This window comes from Schistocerca piceifrons, chromosome X (assembly GCF_021461385.2).
Source record: "Schistocerca piceifrons isolate TAMUIC-IGC-003096 chromosome X, iqSchPice1.1, whole genome shotgun sequence".
Taxonomy (NCBI): Eukaryota; Metazoa; Arthropoda; class Insecta; order Orthoptera; family Acrididae; genus Schistocerca; species Schistocerca piceifrons.
Window position 1 is genome coordinate 71,119,863 of NC_060149.1, and position 12,264 is coordinate 71,132,126.

At 38.4% G+C, this 12,264-nt stretch overlaps 1 protein-coding gene across 1 annotated transcript in view; it reads left to right on the top strand.

The window, feature by feature from the left end:
- LOC124721966 (alkaline phosphatase-like) overlaps positions 1-12,264 on the top strand; it is a 214,148-nt gene that overhangs the window by 173,885 nt on the left and 27,999 nt on the right. The window contains exon 5 of the mRNA XM_047247133.1: positions 803-1,016. Within this exon, the coding sequence (XP_047103089.1) occupies positions 803-1,016 (214 nt within the window). The remainder of the gene's footprint in view (positions 1-802; positions 1,017-12,264) is intronic.

Consider the following 12,264-nt stretch of genomic DNA (forward strand, 5'->3'; position numbering starts at 1 on the left):
TGTCTGCCGAATCACTAAAGGGGCACATATCGAACATTTGTGAATGCCTAAAAAAACTTTTTGAGTTTTTGTATGTGTGTGCAAAGCATTGTGAAAATATCTCAAATAATAAAGTTATTGTAGAGCTGTGAAATCGCTTCAATCATTTGTAATAACCCTGTAGAAAGTTTCTCCTTGACAACTCCTTCTAGTCCGTAAAAAAATTTATAGTTCTGTAATGTGTAAAACTCACATCTCAGTATCTTTTTTTCTTTTTGTAATTAAAAAACTAAAAATACTTAGAAGTGTTCAGAATGTAACTATATGTACAGATTAATTTGCGATGTAAATGTAAAATGACTCGTTTCACATCATTACGATCTATCGTTCAAAATGATCTGTGGAACTTGCAACAGTAACTAACTAACTACATTTTTTGACACCGAAAAATTTGGGCTATGAAACAGTAATATTGGCTTTGTGAAAAGTTTGCTTTCTAAAATTATAAAAGTTAGAAGTTCTTTACATAGTATAGAAATAGGACTTTCAAAATGAAGTGGGTAAATCGTACAATAATCAACTACTTGTGGGGTCAGACTTTTAAGTACTCATGTTTTTATGAATTTTTGTATATAGCACTAGTTCTCTTAAACTCACAAACTCATAAGATATCACCATATGCCACTCTTACTCTGAACATGTTTCAGATTACATCTGTGTCTTAAACTGCTTGTAGAACATTTCTTGTAGATACATTGTGACAGGCTATTTGTCCTCAGAATTCATGTGTATTTATCTTAAAAATTGACATTTTCTGCTGCAGGTAATAATGGGTGGTGGATATCAAACTCTAGTGTCAAATGCTTCAACACTCCCAGGAGATCCTATAGACACATGGGCATGCTATCGACAAGATGGACGTAATCTCATAGAAGACTGGAAACTGGACAAAATCTCTAGAAATGCTACCTATAGTGTGCTTCGGAATGTAACTGATTTGAGAAATCTTGATATTTCTGAGACAGATTATGTGTTAGGTATCATCAGTTTAAGTACTCTGTTTCAAATGTTGCAGTTACTGTTTATGTTGTGAGATATAATAATTTTATTAGAAGAATTATTTTAAATGTTTGCAGAATTCTGTTCAATAAGACCACAGAGACCAGCCCTCATCTGCTAATCAGTTTAAAGGCCATCTAGGTAAAAACTTCCTAGTGTCCCAAAACCCTTTTCCCTTTGTGCGATTCAAATTCATAACAATATCTTCCTGATCTGGACCCAAGGTCAAGACACCCTATCCTAGTCACCAAAGAAATTTCCTACATCATATCTTCACACACCTGTAATCTGCCCATCACCTCTCAAGAACCAGTTGCAACAGAAAAAACCTCCTCATCACACAATATCATGTTATCATCTCAGACTGTAGCAATTGGACAGTGTCATTTACCAGGGCTTCAAGTATCTATCAACGTGCTTGGAAATGAGGGACATCCTACCAGTGCTCCTCCTCACTTCTCATGAAGTGTTATTCCACAACCCACCCAACCTAAACAACATCCTTGTCCTTCACTATGCCACTCCCACTCCCTCCCTCCTGCCACAGGGATCATAGCCCCTTGGAAGATCCAGGTGTGAGACCTGCAAAATTCACCCACTCAGCAAATCCTACTCGTCCTGTCACAGGGTTATCATATCCAGTTTTTGTCCACCATCTATGTTGAGTTCAAACTAACAATTATGCTCTAATTACATTAATGTTAGTGACACACTAAACTCTGACTTACTTTTCTTTATTCGACATGTAGAAATGAATCAACATGATAAATGATGTAATCTTCACTGCATATTGTGATTGAGGGGTTTAAGATAAATTTCATGTTATGTGTGATTACATTACAAATATATCACTATGATACACACCTATACTACCTTCTCTCTGTCATTCTCTATGAAATAGTGAAACACATTTTTTAAGAGAGGAATGTTTATGGCTCTACCATTAATCAGTTTGTCAAATAAGCAACATTTAAACAACAAAACTTTTTCAAATGGGCATTTCATATGACATTGCTAATTGCATGAAATGACACCTTTAGTGATTGCTGTTATCTGCATGGGAGAACAGTGACATTACCATTACTGGCCAGAGAAGTGTCGTCATTGAAGCTAGTTCATGGTATAAAATGTATCACCACAGCACTATAAAGAGATTGTTCTTGGAGGAGACATATCAGTAAAACTAACTCACTCGCTCAGTTACAGCAAACAGTGAATTAGAATGTAATTGTGTGGCAAGAATTATGCACTACTATAGCTGATATCATTCAACACATTTTGACCTCAGGGAATTTCGTATCGACTAGAAAAGTTACCACCAGACTTGGAGGAAATCCAATACAATTAGAACCTCTTCATAAGAAAAGTTAGTTGTGAAACTAAGTTGTATTGTAACAATGCTTCACTGCAGTATTGAACACATTTTGCAACAAAAATGTACTCATTTTAAAAATATATATATTTGTTGATATTGCATATTAAGGCAGCTGTAAGTTTAGGAAACATTGCTCTTACAATTTGCCTGTTATTGTTATGTAATCTAGATAATTAACACAATAAGGAATCCATGCTTTCAGTTGTTCCAGGTATCTTTAAAATATTACCTATGTGCTGGTTACTCCTAACAGTAGTCATTCCTAATGATGTAACCTGAAGTGTGTATTTGTTACAATTATCTGCTATGATTCCAAGTCATAATAGCAACTGTAAATATGCACAAGTAATCACAATTTTGAAAAATATCTTCCACTTATTAATTTTAACACAAACTCAACCTTGTGAGGTTCGCAGGAGAGTTTCTGTAAAGTTTGGAAGGTAGGAGACGAGATACTGGCAGAAGTAAAGCTGTGAGGACCGGGCGTGAGTCGTGCTTCGGTAGCTCAGATGGTAGAGCACTTGCCCGTGAAAGGCAAAGGTCCCGAGTTCGAGTCTCAGTCTGGCACACAGTTTTAATCTGCCAGGAAGTTTTATATCAGCCCACACTCTGCTGAAGAGTGAAAATCTCATTCTGGAAACATCCCCCAGGCTGTGGCTTAGCCATGTCTCCGCAGTATTCTTTCTTTCAGGAGTGCTAGTTCTGCAAGGTTCGCAGGAGAGCTTCTGTAAAGTTTGGAAGGTAGGAGACAAGATACTGGCAGGAGTAGAGCTGTGAGGACCGGGCGTGAGTCGTGCTTTGGTAGCTCAGATGGTAGACCACTTGCCCGCGAAAGGCAATGGTCCCGAGTTCGAGTCTCGGTCGGGCACACAGTTTTAATCTGCCAGGAAGTTTCATATCAGTACACACTCCGCTGCAGAGTGAAAATCTCATTCTGAAAATATTTTTGCTTTTGCAGAAGGAATTTGGTGACTGATGTTTTGTGAAGGATGCCTTTTTTTTAATGATTGACATCTCAGCCCACATATTGGACCCTATACACTCTCTTCACTATTTTGTGATAATACAAAACAAGCTGTTCTTTGAACCTTTTTGATGTCCTCCGTCATTTCTATTTGGTAAGGATCCCATGCTGCACTGTGATGCTGTGGAAGAGGATGGACAAACCTAATGGAGGCAGCCTCTTTAGTAGATCTGTTGCATCTCCGAAGTGTTCTGTCAATAAAATGCAGTCTTTGGTCCATCTTCCCCACAACATTTTCTATGTGATACTCCCAGTTTAAGTTGTTCCATTGTAATCCCTAGGTATTTAGTTGAACTGACATCCTTTCGATTTGTGTGATTTATCATGCAACCAAAATTTAATTGATACCTGTTAGTACTCATGTGGATGACACCACAGTATTCGTTGTTTAGAGTCAATTCCCATTTTTCGCTCCATACTGATATCTTGTCTCATTGTATAAAGTAATTTGCAGTTGGTTTTCATCTAATGACTTCACTAGACAGTAAATGAGAGCTTCATCTACAAGCAATCTAAGAAGACTGCTCAAAATTACTCCTAAATTGTTTATGTATATTGAGAACAGAAAAGTGCCTATAGCACATCCTTGGAGAATGCCAGATATTGCTTCTGTCTTATTCAATGTGTATCCATCAAGTACTATAAACTGTGACCTTTCTGACAAGAAATAACAAATAACAGTCACACAACTGAGACTTCATAGTCATGTATACTGATTAGAAGCAGCTTGTAAGAAGTTGTGTCAAAAGCCTTCTGGCATGTAAAAATTTGGAATCCATTTGAAATGCCCTGCCAGTACCACTCATTACCTCATGTGAATAGAGAGCTAGTTGTGATTTGCATTATGATCGTTTCTGAATCTGTGCTGACTATATATCATAAGATCATTTTCTTCAAGGTAATACATAATGTTCCAAAACTCTACCACAAATTATTGTCAGCAATATGGGTCTGCAATTCAATGGATTACTTGTATTACATTTCCTGAATACTTGTGTGACCTGTGCAACTTTTCAGTCATTAAGTATGGATATTTTGTTGAGTGAATGGTTGTATATGATTGCTAATTATGGAACTATTATATCAGCATACTCTGAAAGGAACTGAATTGGTATACAATTTGGACCAGAAAACATACCTTTATTGAGTGATTTAAGTTGCTTTCCTACACCAAGTTACTCATGTTGGCAGCCATTCTTGATGTGAACCAGGAATATTTACTTCATCTTCTTTCATGAAGGAATGTCAGAAGACCATTTTTAGTAACTCTGCTTTAGTGGCGTTGTCATTCATAAAATTACCATTGCTACCTTGCAGTGAGAGTATTGTTTGTGTCTTTTGCCTGGAACAATTTACATACAAACAGAATTTCTTTGGATTTTTCTGTCAGATTTCAAGACAGTTTTGTTATATAAGCTATAAAAAACATCTCACATTGAAGTCTGCAATAAATTTTTAGCTTCTGTAAAACATCGCCTATTCTTGGAAATTTTGTTTTTTTTTCTTAAATTTTTTTGTTGCTTCTGCAACAGTGTTCTGACCTGTTTTGTATATTTTTGACAAGATCTGTTCCATCTCTTATTACTTTATTTGGTCTCCATCTTTCAATTGCCATCAATACTCTTTCTTTGAATCTAAGCCACATCTGGTCTGTGCATACATGGTCAGGTTGGAAGGACTGGAGATTGTCTCTTAGGAAGGCATCATGCAAATTTTATCTGATTTTGCATTTATTTTTGGTGAATTTGGATGTTATGGTATTCAGCCTCACTACAGTAACCTTATAGCCACTAATTCCTGTATCTGTCATGATGCCCCCTGTTTGCTCAGGATCATTTGTTGATAAGAGGTCAAGTATGTTTTCATAACCATTTACACTTCAAGTGGGCTCCTGAACTAATTGCCCAAAATAAATTTTAGAGAATGCATTTAGTACAATGTTGTACAATATTCATCCAAACCAGTGAATTTAAAAAATGTATTTTTGCCAACATATAGAGAGTAGATTGAAGTCACCTCCAACTATAATTGTGTAAGTAGTGTAGTGTCTATCTGAAGTGAGACTCAAGTTTTCCTCTAACCTCTCAGCAACTGCATCATCTGTGCTGTGGGGCCAGTAAAAGGAACCAATTATTAGTTTATTCCTGTTAAGTATAACCTCTACTCATACTAGCTCACAGGAACTATCTACTTCAGTTTCATTTCATTTTCATTTCATTGCATTTCATTTTATTATCTTCCTGTATATCATTTACATGATGTAGGAATTGTCACAACAAAGTTGTTATACTAGTACAAGTACTACAGACATAATAATAGAATATCACTTTCAAGGCATTTTTTAAAAGTACAAGTTTAGACATACAAATTAAAATTTTTGGCAATAAATTTACACACAATCAAAGTACTCATCTACGTCATAGAAAGTTTTGCTTAAAAGGTAATTTTTAAGTTAAGTCTTAAATTTTACTTAATCTATTATTGCCTTCATGTACACTGGCAGAGCATTGTAGAGTTTTATTCCAAAATAACTTACATGCTTTTGGGTTTGTGTTGTCCTTACCCTTTCTACATACAAATTCTTAAGAGTACTAGTATTATAATTATGGCAGTCCTCATTTGTACGTAGATTTTTCATATGTGCTCTTGTACACAGAATGCTTTTAAAAATATACAGTGATGGTATTATGAGTATTTGCAGTTCTTTGAAAAGGGGCCTACAATGAGTTCTTGGAGAGTTATGTGTTATGATTCGTACAGCTCTTTTCTGAAATTTGAAGATATCTGTTAAGCTTGATTTACTTTTACCCCAGAACACTATGCCATAAGACACGATGGACTGAAAGTAAGCAAAATACACTAGTCTAGTACAGTCTGTACTGCATACTCTAGATAATATCCTCAATGCAAAACATGCCAAATTGAGCCTGTGGGATAAGTACTTGAGATGGTCTTTCCAGCTTAAGTTTTGATCAATGTGCATGCCCAAAAACTTTGTGGATTGTACACTATCTTCTTATCCATTAGTTTTAACTGGAGGTCCACAATTTGAGTTGCTTTGCCATACTGTATATAATTTGTTTTACTTAGATTAAGTGTTAACTCATAGGCATTAAACCAATGTTGAATATATTTCAGGACTATATTAGTTATGGTGGTTAACGATTTTTTATCATCACTTATAATTATGCTAGTGTCATCTGCGAACAACATTATTTTGGTAGAAATATTAGGATATTTTATGTCATTTATACACTCCTGGAAATTGAAATAAGAACACTGTGAATTCATTGTCCCAGGAAGGGGAGACTTTATTGACACATTCCTGGGGTCAGATACATCACATGATCACACTGACAGAACCACAGGCACATAGACACAGGCAACAGAGCATGCACAATGTCGGCACTAGTACAGTGTATATCCACCTTTCGCAGCAATGCAGGCTGCTATTCTCCCATGGAGACGATCGTAGAGATGCTGGATGTAGTCCTGTGGAACAGCTTGCCATGCCATTTCCACCTGGCGCCTCAGTTGGACCAGCGTTCGTGCTGGACGTGCAGACCGCGTGAGACGACGCTTCATCCAGTCCCAAACATGCTCAATGGGGGACAGATCCGGAGATCTTGCTGGCCAGGGTAGTTGACTTACACCTTCTAGAGCACGTTGGGTGGCACGGGATACATGCGGACGTGCATTGTCCTGTTGGAACAGCAAGTTCCCTTGCCGGTCTAGGAATGGTAGAACGATGGGTTCGATGACGGTTTGGATGTACCGTGCACTATTCAGTGTCCCCTCGACGATCACCAGTGGTGTACGGCCAGTGTAGGAGATCACACCCCACACCATGATGCCGGGTGTTGGCCCTGTGTGCCTCGGTCGTATGCAGTCCTGATTGTGGCGCTCACCTGCACGGCACCAAACACGCATACGACCATCATTGGCACCAAGGCAGAAGCGACTCTCATCGCTGAAGACGACACGTCTCCATTCGTCCCTCCATTCACGCCTGTCGCGACACCACTGGAGGCGGGCTGCACGATGTTGGGGCGTGAGCAGAAGACGGCCTAACGGTGTGCGGGACCGTAGCCCAGCTTCATGGAGACGGTTGCGAATGGTCCTCGCCGATACCCCAGGAGCAACAGTGTCCCTAATTTGCTGGGAAGTGGCGGTGCGGTCCCCTACGGCACTGCGTAGGATCCTACGGTCTTGGCGTGCATCCGTGCGTCGCTGCGGTCCGGTCCCAGGTCGACGGGCACGTGCACCGTCCGCCGACCACTGGCGACAACATCGATGTACTGTGGAGACCTCACGCCCCACGTGTTGAGCAATTCGGCGGTACGTCCACCCGGCCTCCCGCATGCCCACTATACGCCCTCCCTCAAAGTCCGTCAACTGCACATACGCTTCACGTCCACGCTGTCGCGGCATGCTACCAGTGTTAAAGACTGCGATGGAGCTCCGTATGCCACGGCAAACTGGCTGACACTGACGGCGGCGGTGCACAAATGCTGCGCAGCTAGCGCCATTCGACGGCCAACACCGCGGTTCCTGGTGTGTCTGCTGTGCCGTGCGTGTGATCATTGCTTGTACAGCCCTCTCGCAGTGTCCGGAGCAAGTATGGTGGGTCTGACACACCGGTGTCAATGTGTTCTTTTTTCCATTTCCAGGAGTGTATAAAGCAAGAATAATAAGGGACCGAGAACACTGCCCTGTGGGACACCTATTTCCAATTTCTTAGCATCTGAGACCCACTTGATTTTCTGATTTTTATGCTCTGCGATGATTTCTACCACCTGAGTTGTATCTTGAAGGTAAGATTCAAACCACTGCTTCACAACTCCCCTTACACCTATTGCCTCCATCTTGTTTAACAGAATTTTGTGATTTACTGTATCAAAAGCTTTAGATAAATCTAAGTTAATTCCCACTACACGTTTTTTAGTGTCGAGACTCCTGACAATCTCTTTGGTATAGGCATGGATAGCTGATTCTGTGCTGTGGCCTGAGCGAAAGCCATGTTGATTGTAGTTTAGAAGTTTGTGAGCATCTAAGTAATTTATGAGTCTGGTTTTCATTAATTTCTCTAGAATTTTTGAAAATAATTGGAAAGGGATATTGGTCTATAATTTTCTACCTTGTATGGATCTCCTTTTTTAAACAGAGGTCTAACCTTAGAGATTTTCAACCTCTCAGGAAACACACCTTCGCTGAAAGACAAATTGGCAATATGTACCAGGGGCTTTATAATTTGTTGGGCAACTTTTTTTATTATTGACACAGGCACTTCATCCACACCTGCAGACATTTTTGATTTTAGGCTCTTTATCACCTTTAATATTTCATTATCATTTGTGGGAGTTAACAACATACTACTGTCTACTTTTGGGGCTGTTAATTTCTCATGTTTAGTAAAGTTTTTACTTAATGACACTGGTACACTTAAAAAGTAATTATTAATGTAATTTGCCAGAGTTTCATCTTTTAATTCAATATTTTCACTATTTTTGAGTACTATTTCCTGATCCTTGAGGCCCTTACCTGTTTCCCTTTTCACAATTTCCCAAATAGTTTTTGATTTATTGCCTGATTTTCTAATTAATTTATCATTACTTAGTAATTTTGCTTTTGTAATTACTTTCCTATATATTTTTTTGTAATTTGTTACATATTCTTTAAACTTGGGGTCAGTCCAACTTTTCAGTCTATAGTTAAGCATTTTCATGGTCCTGGAGGAATTTCTAATACCTGTTGTGATCCAGGAGTTAGCATGTGTATGCCCATATGTGTTTGTTTTGACAAGTTTCTTAGGAAAACACATTTCAAAATTCAACATAAACAGGGAAGAAAAAACATTATATGCAGTGTTTGTGCTAGTTTGTAATGGTACTTCTGCCCATGATTGGTTAGTCAGTGTATTTATGAAGTGACTGCAACTATTTGTGGAGAAGGTTCTTTTGTACATTTGGTATGAACTATTTTTGGTCACAGTGGCTATGGGAAATTTAAGGATAAGTGCATTGTGATCAGATATTCCTAGGTCAACATTTATTACATCTATATCTATGGCATCTATATTTGTGAAGATATTATCTATGAGACTTTTTGAAGAGTTTGTTATTCTTGTAGGGTTAGTTATATGTGGATACAAATTGAAGCTATGTAAAACATTCAGGAACTGATCTATGGATGCACCTTCAGTCAATAAGTTGACATTAAAATCTCCACTTATAATTATTGTTGGTTTTTTTATGATGTAATATTTTGAGCAATGCCTCTAACTTATTTCTAAAAATTTCAGGATCACCACATGGTGATCTGTACACTGACATTATTATTAATTTACTCTTTTGCATATTCAGCTGTATTGCTGCAGCCTCAAAATATTTTTCTTCATTCACGGATTCAGTTACAGTCATATTTTTAACCTTTACTCCAGGTTTTACATAAATGCAAACACTGCCATGTCTTGTTTCCTTCCTGCAAAAATGGCTTACTAATTTGTATTGGGAAATGCAAATATTTTCTAGTTCATAACTCATGCACCAATGTTCTTGAATGCAAATACAATCTCTACTAGCTTCACTGGCTGCAATTTCAAGTTCTAATATTTTATTTTTAGTGCATTGTATGTTAAGGCTCATTATTTTTAAATTATTGAAATTAGATTGAGAGGAATTTGTACTCATGTTCCCCAATGTTACCGTCTGTTCCTTGCCAAGGCTGGGTACCAAAAATCCTTAAGAATTACGTGTTTCCTGCTCCTTGTATTTCTTACCCCTGGACGTGCCACCATACTTCTTGTATCTGTAGTTGTAGCTGCTGTTTCAGTGGATACTGGAGGTGTTTCTGAAGCTGATGATTCAGTGGATGTTAGAGATGCTGCCAGTTTTGATGCTGAGTCTGGTTTTGTAAGTGATGTTCCAATTGATACTGGAAGTGATGTTCCAATTGATACTGGAACTTTTGCTGAAACTGTATTTTCATTTAAATCTTGAACTACAGTTGGCACTGACGTTACTGTGGACGTTGAAGCTGTGTATGAAGCTGATAAATGAAGCTGCGATGGTGTTGATTTTTCTTCTGTTGATGATATCTGAGTGGCATTTTGTACCACTGTTCTTGCCTCTGTTCTTCTGATTGATGGACTAGTCACAGATTCTGGACTTGATTTTGAACCTGCTGGGGATGGTGGTAGATCTGCTGCTGATGATAATGGTGGCTGCTGTACTGGACGACAATTCAGATTTTTTTTACTTCTTCTAACGTCAAAGAATCTTCTGTTGCTACCAATGATTGTGGGACATCAGCTCTTCCTATTTCCACTAATGTTGATACTTTAATAAGGCCGTTTTCAGACAGTGTAATAGTGTTTCGTTCTACTTTAGAGTCTTTAATAGCATTCGATATTTCAGCACTCATGGCTTCTTTCCCTTTCATGTTTCTGTGAAGTCCATGCTCTGTAAAATGCTCTCTGCAATCACTATTTATCCCAACATATGTAGCATTAGGATAACCTCGACATATCTTAGCGAAAAGTCTGTTGGCGGTAATAATCTCAGTATTCACGCACGAGTTTTCCATGAGATCATACCTATGAGGGATACTGACAACAAAAAGTTTCACTTCAGGCATTTTACAAATTACTTGCTTTAAAACTGTTGTAGCACATCTAGTTTCATTGTGGTATACATCGTTGGCGCCTCCAATTATCACACATGTGCTGCCATTCGTCATAGATTGATTACAGCTATTTAAAACTTCACATAGTGGCGCTCCTGGTTTGATTACGTCAGTTACCTTGAATCCTGTTTTCTTAGAACTCATAATTTCAGCTACACCTCTTCCATGGCTGTCTGCTAGAATAAGGATTTCATGTCTATTTTCCAACGTGTGTTTTTTGTTTTGTTTACAAATAGCAGGCTGATTTGTTTTGCTTTGTGAGCGCAATTTAGCGTTGATCACTGAACTGTCCATGTGGATGATGGTACAATTTGGTTGTTCTTTCTCCTCTGTGCTATTTTCAAGCACACTAAACCTATTACTTAGTTTTAAAGTAAGTTACGCTGTTTTTGTTTTTGGTCGTGTGCTGCTTATTTGACTGGTATTTGAGAACTCTTGTAGGCTAGATTTTGAGGAATTTCTCACACTTATTACCAAGTTTTCAAGCGTTTTTGCGTATTTTATAATATAATCGAGTTCTTTCCTAAGTTCGTTCTCTACATTCACTTGCACTTGCAAACCTGCCCTGTGCATATCACTGGCTTTGTCCTGCCTGTTGCATTCTATACTGCAGTCGCACTTATTTAGAACTTCCGATCGTGAGAAACAATGGGTATGGCACCACTTATGATTGAACGTGCAAATTCTTAATCCATTTAACACAATTTTACGGCATATGGTACACTTCACTGACGAAATACGATCACAAATTACCGAGCGATTTGAAACTACGTGTGTTTCACTGCAAGAGACACTGCTTTTAACATCAACAAATGCTCCACCACCAACTATATTTAATCCATGCTTTCTAGACACCATTAGGTTCTTTGTAAAAATTTCAATTGAACTTATCCCTGGCCTTGGCCAGCTTTCAGTACCTGTAATGATTTGAGCTTCAGTGTTTTCTGCTACTGCTTGGAGCTCCACTTCTTTCGCAAGACAGCTATGGTAATTTACAACTATAACACTGATTGCTCCTGGACCTAACCTCATCCTGTGTTTTGACCTGCACCCTTTGAGACTGAAGTCCTTTTTGTATCTTCATGAGACCCTCTAACATTAAAATCCAACCAGTCCACTCCACACCAATGTAGCCATGGAACCC